Source organism: Xenopus laevis, chromosome 2S, assembly GCF_017654675.1.
Source record: "Xenopus laevis strain J_2021 chromosome 2S, Xenopus_laevis_v10.1, whole genome shotgun sequence".
NCBI classification, from domain to species: Eukaryota; Metazoa; Chordata; class Amphibia; order Anura; family Pipidae; genus Xenopus; species Xenopus laevis.
The window spans coordinates 139,166,436-139,181,061 of NC_054374.1; the positions used below are offsets into that span (position 1 = coordinate 139,166,436).

The following is a 14,626-nucleotide window of genomic DNA, read 5'->3' on the forward strand; positions in this document are numbered from 1 at the left end:
TGCCAACCAAAAATTACTTAAAATGTGTTTGTAGCATGATTAATTTCAGATGTGTAAAATAGATCCAATAATCTTGCAGTATCAACAAGGGAAGAGAGCCAAAAGCTTGCTCAGTTTAAAACAATCCATTGGGAGGGCGGCAAGCAAGGCACAGCAGGGATCACCTATTGAACTGTCCTACTGCAGATATCTAAAGCAACCAAACAGATGATTGCCAAAATGATACAACGTGTAGTAATCTGAGAAAAACTAATTAATGATTGAAAACTACTGGCTACTGCACTGACGAAGATTAACACAGGGTCGGACTGGCCTGCCGGGGCACCGGGTAAGATCCTGGTGGGCCCCAGCATTGGTGGGCCCTAGGCTCTCTAATTACATTGGTGGCGCAGTACATACTGTGCCAGAGCCAGCCGCTGCGATAGTGGAGGGGACCTAGTCACCCGGACATGACAACTGGCTGGCTTTTGTGGTGTGTGCTGCGTCTGCAAGTAGGGTCAGACTGGGCCAGTACCCTGTACCTCCACTTGACATGACAGGACCAAGGCCCGTAGAACACAATGCGGCAGGGAGCAGCAGCCAGGGGGGCCCTCCGGCCCCCCAGTCTGACCCTGGCTTAGTACCTATGTAAGTAAGTCCGTCCCATTGTGTTTGTCAAAAGGTACAAACATACATACTAGTTCTGCATGTATGAATACATGACAGGGTAGCAAAAAACTAGAACAGATACAGATATTCTTTCAATAAAAATGCATAAAATACTGAATAAAGGCTTTTTATTGTAAAAACAAAAAGATGTAAAAGGGTTATATTTACTCAAATATATATTTTGTTGCTTAAGTATTTATTTTGGGTGTATAGTTGTCCTTTAAGTCCATAGTTTAGCACTGACACATGGGTACTGCCCAGATCATTGTTAATGGCAGGGATGTTTCTGCCTCTAAGAAGCTGCTCCTGGTAACTTGGAGAGTCAAAAATCAGAATTTCAGCTCTTCTAGTGCAATAAGAGCACATCAGGTGTGATTGTGGGGCGGCATGTGAAAGGCCTCAGCCGACGACCCCTGGCTTAGAGGTCACAGAACCAATAGGGTGCTTACACAATATCATTAAGAGAAGAAGACACAAGGCAATGAAGAAGGCAATGAGGTCCCCGCCCCTGCACTCACCTCTACAAACACTTCCCTGAGATACAACAGGCTCACTGCAGGCAGCACAAAGCCTCTTTTTCTTCAGCGTTTTCTCCTGAAACACATGACGCTCCACCCCAGTGGCCTGCAATGGAAAAATCCCAAAGGTTAACACTCACCAACAGAAGAGAGAGAACAACATAAAGTGATGTTTCTGCTCAGGTCATGAAAGAGCAAGTGTGCGACTCTCAAGGAACGAAGGCAAACACACAAACACGTGTAATGGAAAAGGAGTTCCCTCATAAGAAACTGTATGTGGAACGGAGTTCACTTCCTGACTTGTGGGAGAATGGGGCCCAAATAAATTCAGGAGTTATTCCTCGGTTGTTGATCCTTAATATATATCAATATGTACCAGAGAAGGAAAGACTGGACACATATACGTTGCCATTTATTGGTTACAAAGGGGTTTAATGCAATAGATTTGCTATGAGGTTGTGTTGGTGAGAAACCCCTGCCTCAATAATGCACCAGATACTGCTAAGAGGGACACTCACTCACTTGACCTGCTCCATTGGAACCACTCAGTCACTATGTTCTATTTGTTCCATTGCAACTGGGAAGCCATCCAATAACTTTGAACTATATTCAGTAAATGTCACTCCCTAAAATTGTTAAATAGCTTCACATACCAAAAGGTCCCATACATTCCTACAATTTAAAATTATAACCATGTTTTGCTTTTGCCTTTAAGGAATTGTTCAGTATAAAAATAAAAACTGGGTAAATAGATAGGCTGTGCAAAATAAAAATGTAGCTTATAAAGTTAGTTAGTGAAAAATGTCATGTATAAAGTCTGGAGTGACTGGATGTGTAACATAATAGCCAGAACACTACTTCCTGCTTTTCAGCTCTCTTGGTTTCCACTGATTGGTTACCAGGCAGTAACCAATCAGAGACTTGATGGTGCACATGGGACATAACTGTTGCTTTTGAATCTGAGCTGAATGCTGAGGATCAATTACAAACTCACTGAACAGTTTATGTCCCATGTGGCCCCCCTTTAAGTCACTGACTAACTCAGAGTTAGAGAGCTGAAAAGCATTAAGTAGTGTTTTGTCCTATTAGACATCCAGTCACTCCAGCCTTTATAGATTACATTTTTGGCTAACTAAGTTTTTATTTTTACACTGAACGGTTCCGCCAAGACTCCAATTCCCACAATTACTTGCATGCTTATTGTTGTTGTTGTTCCTCTTCTAACAGAACATGCAAGGTATTGTGGGAATGGAAGTCTGGAGGGGAGCATTGCAATTAGCACTACAATCCCGGCACTGCCGCTTCAATAAATCATTGAAATTTTCACGCAGACCTGAGTGCCGTAAAGGTTTTTCTACACTGCTGCATTGGGAGGTTGCCGAGCATCCACCCACGTGCACCAGGCAAATCTATCGTAAAGGAGGGTGTGCGAATCCACACTACGGGGCAAATTCACTAAGATTCGTAGTTGCGCCTGGCTTAACTTCGCCGCACTTCGCCAGGCGTAGTTTCGCCAGCGCTCCGCAAATTCAATAAAATCCAAAGTTGCGCACAGGGGTAGCGTAAGGTTGTGAAGTTGCGCTAGCGTTGATTCGCTAAGCGAAGCGAAGTTACGCTAGCGATGGTTAATTTGCATACGGCGCCAAATTCAAATTTCAATGGAGAAATATGTACAATCACTACAAATGCCTGGGAAACCTTCAAACATCAAATAAAATTTTTTATTTTGCCCTACACATGTGCCCACTGTATAGTTACCGTATATACCCGAGTATAAGCCGAGTTTTTCAGCATCCAAAATGTGCTGAAAAAGTCTACCTCGGCTTATACTCGGGTCAGCGGCAGCCGACCGGAGTAGTTGAGATTGCAGTCCCTTTTAATCATTCCTATACCAACAGTACACTTGGGGAGAGACTGCAATATCCCACAATGCCCTCTGTTGGTTATATGAAAGAATAACAGTGCGCCCTCTGTTGGTTATATGAAAGAATAACAGTGACTGCAATATCACACAGCGCCATCTGTTGGTTGTATGAAAGAATAACAGTGCGCCCTCTGTTGGTTATATGAAATATTAACAGTGACTGCAATATCACACAGCGCCCTCTGTTGGTTATATTAAAGAATAACAGTGCGCCCTCTGTTGGTTATATGAAAGAATAACAGTGACTGCAATATCACACAGCACCCTCTGTTGGTTATATGAAAGAATAACAGTGACTGCAATATCACACAGTGCCCTCTGTTGGTTATATGGAAGAATAACAGTGACTGCAATATCACACAGCGCCCTCTGTTGGTTATACGAAAGATTAACAGTGATGGCAATATCACACAGCGCCCTCTGCACATGGTAGTGGGACAATGCACACAGTAATCCGTTTGGCAATTCTCTGTCACCATCAACTTTGCAAAGAAGTCCGGTTGATCGCTGGGGGGGTCGCTTTGGCAGAATGTGCGCTGCTGGGAGACAGGGCTATAGTTGTGTCTAGGCTTATACTAGAGTCAATAAGTTTTCCCAGTTTTCGTAGGTAAAATTAGGTACCTCGGCTTATACTCGGGTCGGCTTATACTCGAGTATATACGGTAAGTTGCCATGAGTTAGGAAATGTAGGGGGGAAGGAGGGGAGCCCCAAAACAATTTTCGTTCTTTTTCAGCCTATCACCCATAATATCGAAAAAAACGCCAGCGTTTTTTGGGACTTAGAAAAAATTTGAACTTTTTTTCAAGCAATCCCTATCTACTCTATTGTGCTTCGCTTGGTCTGAGGTGGCGAAGGAAGTCTAGCGTAAAAGGTAGCGTTCAGTACAATGCGCGCGTTAGTGAATTTGCGTAGTAACGTCCGTTGCGCAAATTCGCCAGGCGTAAGGGTGCGAAGTAACACTAGCGAATTTACGCCAGCGTTCGTTAGTGAATTTGCGAAGTAACGAAAATGCCCAACGCTAGCGAATTGACGCTAGCGTTAGGCGCTTCGGCGCTTAGTGAATTTGCCCCTACATTGGTTGTTCTTCAAAGTCAGGATAGTGAGGTTGTGGAATGCACTGCCGGGTGATGTTGTGATGGCTGATTCAGTTAATGCCTTTAAGAGTGGCTTGGATGATTTTTTGGACAGACATAATATCAAAGGCTATTGTGATACTAAACTCTATAGTTAGTATAGGTATGGGTATATAGAATTTATGTGAAGGTATGGAAGGGTGTGTGTATGGATGCTGGGTTTTTATTTGGAGGGGTTGAACTTGATGGGCATTGTGTGTCTGGAAACCGGACCCAGTAGTGTTAAAGTGATACTGACACTAAAGAACTAATTTTTAAAATATGAATGTACATTAAAAGTTACCTATAGGTCATGCTGACTGTTTTTTGCTGAAAAGGTTTGTTTTTGTAAGTGATTGTTGGTTGAAGTTCATAAACCTTTTTGGCAACTTGACTGTCCCATCTCAGCCTGTGAGTTAAAGTTTCTAATGCTAACATACTCCTGCTGCACAAATATGGCAGCCCCCTCATAGGCAATCACAGGGAGTCAGATAGGTAATGTAAAAGCATTGGACAAATACTTTATGGTAAAATTATAAGAAGCATGCAAAGTCAATGTTATGGTAGATATAAAAAAGGTTCAATTTCTGGTGTCAGTATCTCTTTAACTACCTTTCAGCAGACCCTGTGGTCGTGAGGGGTCCAGGGGACTAAAGTTAGTCTGTAGAAGTAAGCAAGCAGTGGGTGGGCAACTGACTTAGGCAAGGGGGGTGAGGGTCGGACTGACCTTGGCCCTCATGGCCCCCGCCGGCCCAGACCTGCTCCCCATAAAGAGCTGAACCTTTGATGCAGCACTCACACATCTGCACGGTGCAACATGTATGCGCCAGCCCAGTAATTGGAGGACGTGAGTGGGCCCCAAGGGACTGTCAGGTGGGCTCCCAAGGCTGCGGTCCGACCCTGCAAGACCCTCTGAAATTTTTATGTGGTGGGCCTGGTTGGTATTACTGTAGGTACACCATTGGGAGAACCCACAGAAAACCCACTTAGATAAGGGGATAAAATACAAACTCTCTGCAGATAATCAGTGCTGTATTTAGGTGCTATGCCACCCTAGGCACCAAAACTAACTGCACCCCGACCCCAAGCATGTGGAGGTGATGGCAGTGCATGATTGCTCATGATGTCACTTTCTCTATGTATGATGTCACTTCTGCCACAAAGTGCCTGCTGACCTCTCACCCCCCTCGGCTCTGCTGCCAGATTTATCCAGGTTGTCTCTGGAGGCAGCTTGGAAGATTTTTTTTAATTTTTCTTTTTAAAAAAAAATTAATGAAATAAGCATCTGAGGGTCCCTCCCCTAAAGCTATCACCCTGGGCATGGGCCCTCAAGTGCCTATATATATATATATATATATATATATATATATATATATATATATATATATATATATATATATATATATTATATATATATATATATATATATAAAAATATATAGCCCTTCAGATAGTGTCCATTGTACCAAGGACCTCAGGACTCCAAGGCAATAGTTCTGACCACTGCATTACATCACGCAATTAAATTCCCTTAAAGGTGACAGTGTGCAGGGCCATTGAGCTGACCATTGTGACACTGTCTTTAGGGCCCTTCTAGTGAGTGGAGCGATGTTTAACACAACTGCCACTTTTTTTTACATACATAAAAATGAAGTTGTAACCAGTCAGCATTTCATCCACATTGTGCAAGATTTGATTGTGAAACAAACTCTCAATAGGTTGTGCACACGACGCCTCTGATCATGTGTAATCCCAAAAAGAGTTTGCAAAGGACCCAAGATAAATAATGGAAATGTGCTGTATGATGTGCGTCTCTCTATACGGTTTCACCCTCCACACTCCATGGCATTTATATCATATTTGTCTCCAAAAGATGCAAGGAAACTTTTCAGTGTTTTGCTTTTCAGGATCTGGTTACTTGAAACAGACTTTATATAAAATTTGAGCGGTGCTACAGGCAGAGAAATGCTATAAAACTGCCAAGCACAATTTATTTTTTGGACAACCCTACTAAGCCGCAAACATATTGACATTAACTTGTTCCACCGTGATCGTGCAACCAAAGCTTAAAGGGAAACTGGAGCTAAAACACACACTGCTTTGAAAAAGTTACTTGTGGCATTTCCATCCAGTTTGACATGTTTTAGGAAAATTCAAAGGGGTGTGAGCACCTATCCTAATAGCTTTTTTCTTGGTGTAACGGCTAGGGCCAGTGCTATAGCCAGTTAAGTCATTAGAACACTATTATGCAAACTATCCTGTAGCTAATCACATGATATAAATATGTTAAAGGGGTGGATCGTCTTTAAGTAAAAGTTTAGTATGTTGTAGAATGGCCAATTCTAAGCAACTTTTCAAGTGGTCTTCTTTATTTATTTTGTATAGCTTTTGACTTATCTGACTCTTTACAGCTTTTAAATGTCACTGGCCCCATCTAAAAAGCAAATGCTCTGTAAGCTACAAATGTATTATTATTGCTACTTTTTATTCCTAATTGTTCTACTCAGTTCCTCTCCTATTCAGATTCCACTTTCTTATTCAAATCAGTGCATGGATGCTAGGGTAATTTGGACCCTGGCAACCAGATTTCAAAAATTGCACTGGAGAGTTGCAGAACAAAAAGCTAAATAACTCAAAAACCAAAAAACACAAATAATAAAAAATGAAAAAAAAAAGTGCAAAATGTCTCTTAATATCAACCCCTACATCATACAGGTATGGGACCTGTTATCCAGAATGCTTGGGACCTGGGGTTTTCTGGATAATGGATCTTTCCGTAACTTGGATGTTCATACCAAGTCTACTAGAAAATCATGTAGACTCAAATAAACCCAAAACGCTGTTTTTTTGCTTCCAACAAGGATTAATTATATCTTAGTTTGGATCAAGTACAAGCTACTGTTTTATTACTACAGAAAAAAAGGAAATCATTTTTATAAATGTGGTTTATTTCATTATAATGGATAATATAGATAACATAATATGAGAGATGGCCATTCCATAATTCGGAGCTTTCTGGATAATGGGTTTCCAGATAATGGATCCCATACCTTTATTAGAAGGTAACTCAAAGGTGAACAACCAAGAGGTTCTATAGCCAATGAAGGTTTTAGAAGAATGTTATAATTAGAGAAGCCTGTGACCAATCGTGGTGAGACCGTCCTGCAGCCATCACACCAGCATCCATAGCAGTCTTTGAGTAATGTCCAGCAGTTTAGCACATGGGGATAATATCCAATATAACAAATATGCAGGAGCCATACACAGTTCTAGGGAGTCTAAAGCCCAAATCTGGCCTGACAACTGGAACACCATCTGCAGATATCAGGGCTGTATAAAAGGCAGAATTCTAGAACCATACAAGCTGCATGCAAACACTAAAGGATACAGGAGTGATGGAGGGTCCGACTTCATAGATCAAAAGTTTACAACTCTCGCTCAGAGGGGAAAAAATTTCCTTTGTATGAAAGTAAAGGGGGATATGCGGTAACCCAGTCTAGTATCCCACAGCAACAGAATCCATGCACTAGACCAGGACACGTTTAGTGATGCAGGTGCATCTATTCCAGTTAATGGAAGTGAGATAATGTGCCAGGAAACCAGTAAGGAAATCAGGATGGCATAAGCCAAATAAACAAACGCCCAGTGTGGCCTTACCCTTAAAAAAAAATTCACAGCAGGAGTTAGAACCATCAAAAATGGCAAATCAAGAGGGCTACAGAAAATAGATCTAGAATGTTAATTGGTGAATTTCAAGGACCCAGTGGTTCTAACTCCTGCTGTGAATGTCTTTTTAAAGTCATGTGTGTTTGTTTGTCCTTCTCTCCTGTTTGCATCCAGTGACAACGAGAAGGAAAACCTCTGAGGCCTCTATTATGAACGCCATGCCGTGTGCAATGTGTATATATTGTACATTGTGGTAATGACAAAGGATTTTCCCCAATATGCCCACCAACAGCAGGGCGATATCGGGTTAATCTAAAGTTCTGCCCTAGGGCCTTGGTCACGGTCCTCGATCGCAGAAAAAAAAATCAAACCTGCCAGATCGATATGTGGACAGTTTTTGGCCTGCTATCAATCAGGGATAAAACCGTCGGAAGCAGATAAGATGGCGAATCGTTCTAAAGGACCAATATCGGCAGCTTTAATCTGGCCGTGTATGGCCACCTTAAGAATTGTGAACAATTTAACAAAGAGGGGTAAATTTATCAAAGAGTGAAGTTCACGCCACTAGAGTGAAATTCTGCAGCTCTCAATTCATTTCTATGGGATTTTGAAAGGCATATTTATCAATGGGTGAAAGTGAAAGTTCACCCTTTGATAAATACGCCTATAAAAATCCCATAGAAATGAATGGAGAGTGGCGGAATTTCACTCTAGTGGTGGAACTTCACTATTAACTTCATTCTTCGATAAATATACCCGAGAATGCTGCACTCACATGTCTTAGCAACTTGTATTGTATGTCATTTGTACTTTTACTTGGATTGCTACTCCAAGAAGCCTCCAGAGCATACCCCTGGTTTATCCTAAAACTATCTCTGAGCTTATTATTTCTCAACTGGAAGCCCATAGAGATCCAAACCAGCAGACAGGGATGAACATAGTGAAAGGGTAACAAGACACAACAAAAATAGTATGAAAGCCTCACAGTCCATATGTAAAGTCATATGATAGTCTGTACAGCATGATCACAGCATTCAGCCTCTGAAATATGATGTGCAGGCAGATCCTGTAAGTAAGGGTATTAGTTATATACACATTTTGGGATTATAGTGAGCACTTGGGTAAACATTCTCCCTCCCCAATGGAAAACTAACATTTATCAACAAGTTCTCCCAATACAAAAGAGCCACTTTTCCTGCGAGGATGTGTATTAAACACATTAATGTGAAAGCTGCTCTCAGTGGTCTGCCATCTTTTTTAATACCATGGACAAAATTAAAGAGCGTTGGTGCAGCATCAGTCAAGGTGTGCCCTGCACAGTAGAAATATATAGCAATAGTGCATGTTGCATGAGTGACTGGGTGCTGTACATACTGACTAAGGCAGCACAGTTAAAGGGATCCTGTCATCAGAAAACATGGTTTTTTTCAAAACACATCAGTTAATAGTGCTACTCCAACAGACTTCTCCACTGAAATCCATGTCTCAAAAGAGCAAACAGATTTTTTCATATTCAATTTTGAAATCTGACATGGGGCTAGACATTTTGTCAATTTCCCAGCTGCCCCTGGTCATGTGACTTGTGCCTGCACTTTAGGAGAGAAATGCTTTCTGGCAGGCTGCTGTTTTTCCTTCTCAATGTAACTGAATGTGTCTCAGTGGGACATGGGTTTTTACTATTGAGTGTTGTTCTTAGATCTACCAGGCAGCTGTTATCTTGTGTTAGGGAGCTGCTATCTGGTTACCTTCCCATTGTTCTTTTGTTTGGCTGCTGGGGGGAAAAGGAGGGGGGTTATATCACTCCAACTTGCAGTACAGCAGTAAAGAGTGATTGAAGTTTATCAGAGCACAAGTCACATGACTTGGGGCAGCTGGGAAATTGATAATATGCCTAGCCCCATGTCAGATTTCAAAATTGAATATAAAAAAATCTGTTTGTTCTTTTGAGAAATGGATTTCAGTGCAGAATTCTGCTGGAGCAGCACTATTAACTGATTCATTTTGAAAAAAAAAGTTTTTTCCCATGACAGTATCCCTTTAATATTACCTGCAGATCTCCGTGGGGCTGCATTGTGTACTCTGAAAGCACCCCTGGGTGATGGGGTCCAAAATGAAAACTAGCCGCATTTTGTCTTTATTTTTTTATAGATGATTGACTAGTGAATGTTAGCGTAGATAAGATCATCATTACTTTCATCACACTATGATGTCAGAGAATCACAAATATAAGGACATATCCCATCACATCTACATGCAGGCGGGATCTACCAGTAGACCTTTAGCTGGTGACCAGTAGATCTCAAGACACTGTCAACAAACAGCTTGTCTAAATAACTCTCCTGTTTCATTCAGAGATTTCAGATCTTTATTATGTTAAGGTTACAGAAGAAATAGTTGTTTGTTAAATATATACATTTTCATAAATCAATATTTAAGCAATATTCTCCATGGAACAGAATTCTTACAATGCTTTTATGGATGCAGATCATAATGGAACAACATCACTAAAAGTAGACCTCACATTGGTAAAGTATGGGCACTCCTGCTGTAAATAGAATAGCCCAATTCAGGAGGATAAGTCCAGGTCTCCACCAGAAGACACATCAGTCAGTTCATAGGGGTTATTTCTTGCCATTAACACCATTTGGGGAAGCTCTCGTCCTTTATATGTGGACTGCTCTTGAACTACAACTACAACTCACAAGACCCCTAAGAGCTAAAGCTGTAGACTACATCTGAACGCCTGAAGTTGCCCATCCATAAACTCCAACAACCTGTTGGCCACTTTACAGTGTGCCTGTGTGTATTTTCTGCCGCACATATGTGTTACATGAGTTTGATACAGAGGGACAGGGGCTCGCTGTCAGTAGGGCTACACCTGCCACACAAACTGACAGACGCCTGTCAAGCCACACACGACCCAAACTCATACACACACCCTGCACTGCAATAACCCACACACACAGCAGCCCTGCATTTAAGCAAAGTAAAACATTCCTGACAGCTTTAAGATTGCCTTCATTCTACCCCACTCCAGCCAGGAACAGTTTCATTCATAACTCCCTCTGTGTGCCCAACTACTCACCTATTGTCCAATGCACACACAGCCTGTCATGTGCACATGTTGGCAGCTTGTTATTAGATATAATATATGGATATAGACCCCTGCAGCAACCACAGGGTTGTACGAGTGCATTCCCAGTGGTGAGGTGCCAAGCTTTAAGCACAAGACTGTTGCTTTTCTGCCAGGGTACAGTGACATGAACAAGCACAGACAGAAACACTGTACCCCTAAAAATATACAAGTGCCCCCTGTTTGCACATACCGTGGCACAGTTGAAGCTCCTGCTCAGCCCTCTCAGTATGTCCTGCAGCGACTTTCTGGGCTTCATGGTTTAGGAGAGGCACCCCACTTCTACAGCTCCCCAGTCTGCGCTCCGTAGGAGCAGTGTGTGTACATCTAGCGAGGCGGACTGTGCTGGGAGTGGTGGTTATTCAGGGCGGACGGAGGATGTGAGGTTGGGGGGGAAGGACATGATGGGGGGAACTGGCCTTTCCTGAAAGACAAAGCTCACATTTCCTCCCCACCTAACTTTAAGAATTGGATTTAACCTTTACACTACCATGCCCATGCAGCCACCTAACGTGGGTCAATGTGCCAATTCTACACAGGCTTATATACACTGAAACGGATAGCTATCTATATATATGTATGTATGTATGTATGTATGTATGTATGTATGTATGTATGTATGTATATATATATATATATATATATATATCCTATATTAATGGATTAAGAACACATCAAGCAGTTATTCCCCCAGAAACAGGTTTAACACCAGTGACGCTTGTATCTTGGCTGCTCCTGCATAATCAGGTCTCACAGCTTCTCCTCTAAATAATTAATTTGTCCTCCTACCCTTGCATACCAGATCAACCTGCCACTGCTAGTTTCTTATAGTCTCAAGAGAGACTCTGATTTTAGCTTCTCTGTCACTAAACTCTGCAGATTCCCTCATCCAAGGCCAACATCCAACAAGAGTGTCTGGGAATCATTAAAGGCAGAAATCAGCTCACAGTTAACTTTCCATTATGATGGAGACAATGACATTGTAAGACAATTTGCAAATTAGCCTTGATGTTTGATGTTTTTTGATTTGTACGTAAACGGTTTGGTTGCCTGGTTCATCTATCCTAGCAACCCAATAATAACAAACATAAGCACCAGCAGATTGGTGAATATGATAAAACAGTCTATAAAATAATGTTTTACTGGGATAGCTGGTACAAACATAGTGGGGCTCATTTATAAACACTGGGCAAATTTGCTCCTTGGCAGTAACCCATGGCAACCAATCAATTGATTGCTTTCAGTGTTCAACCTGCATCTGACTAAGGGCTCTTACACACGGCCGTTCCGACCTGCGCTTCCCTGCGTTCCGTTTTTTGGCGTTCAGCCGCAGGGGAGCGCAGGAATAGACGCAAGTCATTATTTGAAATGGGGCTGTACTCACTCAGGCGCGTGTAGGCGCCGAACGCAGGAAAAATGCAGCATGTTGCGTCTGAACCTGCGTTCGGCGCCTACACGCGCCTGAGTGAGTACAGCCCCATTTCAAATAATGACTTGCGTCTATTCCTGCGCTCCCCTGCGGCTGAACGCCAAAAAACGGAACGCCGGGGAGCGCAGGTCGGAACGGCCGTGTGTAAGAGCCCTAAAAAAAGCGAATCACTGATTGGTTTACTGCCCAGGTGCAAATATGCCCAGTTTTTATAAATGAGCCCCAGTGACTTTTAAGTTAACTTTTAGTATGTTTAATACGTTATGTTATGTATTTTATTGAATGTACGATTCATAGCAAAATTTCACTTGGTCTTTATTTTTATTTTTTTTTATATAGTTTTTGAGTTTTTTCTCTTTTTCTTTCTCTTCCCAGCTTTCAAATGGGAGTCTCTGACCCAGCAGCTAAAAAAAACTATTGCTTTGTGAGGCTACAATTATTGTTACGTTTTATTACTTATTTTGCCATTTGGCCCTCTCCTTTTCTTTTTCCAGTTTGTTTTTCTAACCACCACCTGGTTGTTAGGGTAAACTCGGCCCTGGCAACCAGATTCCATTCTGATATTCCAAATCGGGGAGTAACTGAACAAAAAGTTAAATCATTCAAAAACCACATACAATAAAAAAAATGAAGGTCAAGCACAAATTTAAAGGTTAACTATCCCTTTAAATAGCAGGATCAGTAACTGGGCAGAGCAGAGAGGGTGTTTGGCTCAGGCCTCCAACCTCTGTGGATTCCCTCAGACAGAAAATGATCTTGTTCGGCATAATAGCACAGTGTGTAATCGTTCAGTATTTTCGTGCAAGGAAAAACAGCCATAACTTACTGGCTGTTAATAAACTACAGCTCCCAGAATCCCATGGCAGGAGGTTCTGAGAGTTGCAGTTCAGTCATTGCCACAGTGTCGCTGACTGTATATCTTCTAACTAACCCTACAGAGGACACAATGTTCATGAGAGCTGAAGGGACTTACAAAAAAAGTCCTGGATTTTTGGTTAAATGCACAGGAATGTTCCAAATCACTTTTTTCTTCAAAGATTTACGAACAGTTTATATGATTAAAACCTGAACAAAGAAAGACAGAAAGAGAGAGAGCGAGTGGTTATGTGCCTAACAAAGCAGCAGTTCTGCCATGCTTTATGGCCAAAATTATCACTATTCTCTTACAACAACCTGTAATTCACTGGTATGGTTTGACCTACCACCTTATAGCATACTTCCCAACATTTTGGAAATAGAAAGAGGAACAAAAAGATTTGCTGTGGCAATTTTTTGACCACACCCATTTTGTGACCAAGCCCCTAATTACCATGTTCATTTTACAAAATTTGGCAGGTTATGAAAGTTTGAACACATTTCTGTGGTTTTTATGTGTTATTACAGTTTTGCTAATGAAGGTGAATTGCCCTTTAAGCTGCAAGTCACAGTTTCCCCAAGAGACCTGCTTATCTTAAATAGTTACAAATGTTTTTTTGCTTATCTAAAATTGTTACAAAAGTATCTATAAGTGCACCACATATTCTGGGCTCTCTTGCAAAGCCAATTCAGTTTTAGAAACGTTGTATCTTTTTCTGGCTGTTCAGTGCAGGAGATCAAAGAGAAAGTCTGGACATTTCAGTAACAGTCCAGGACTGTGGGTTGAGCTGTCAAAATGGTGTCTGTCCCGCGAAAAACTATTGGGAGGTATTATATAGTCTGACACCTTATTGGTGAACGCAATATTATTCTTATAGAAAAAGGGGGGTCTACGCTGTCAGTCCATAATCAGCAGCAGGGTCACAGGGACGTGTCCCAGTTCCCAGGACACCATTAAATAGTCATTAAAAAAAAGATTTGTCCCATAGCCTGTTATTCATAAAAAATCAAAAGTTTATTCAATTAACATAATCTCATATTAAAAATTAGGACATTCTGACCCCATATGATCCATCTTACAGGTTTCGTACCGGTACTTAATCATAGGTGTGTATGCCAATGTTCCATTAATCGCCAAAATTTAAAACCAATTCTCCTCATTTGAATAATGCTTACTGACGAGCGGTTGAAGCTGCGCTCCCCTGCATTCCGTTTTTCTGCATTCAGCCGCAGGGGAGCGCAGGAATAGATGCATTAAGATTTTTTCAATGAGGCTGTACTCGCGTGTAGGTGCCAAACGCAGGTTGAGACGCAACATGCTGCATTTTTCCTGCGTTCGGC

The 14,626-nt window shown here is 41.6% G+C and overlaps 1 protein-coding gene across 4 annotated transcripts in view; it reads right to left on the reverse strand.

The window, feature by feature from the left end:
- tns2.S (tensin 2 S homeolog) overlaps positions 1-14,626 on the reverse strand; it is a 76,703-nt gene that overhangs the window by 43,272 nt on the left and 18,805 nt on the right. For 3 of the 4 annotated variants that reach the window (XM_018250161.2, XM_041584471.1, XM_018250163.2), the window contains one exon: positions 1,167-1,272. In XM_018250161.2, coding sequence (XP_018105650.1) covers positions 1,167-1,272 — 106 coding nt within the window. Of the gene's footprint in view, positions 1-1,166; positions 1,273-11,194; positions 11,474-14,626 lie in introns of those variants that run through there. The other variant, XM_018250162.2, reaches the window with a different exon arrangement.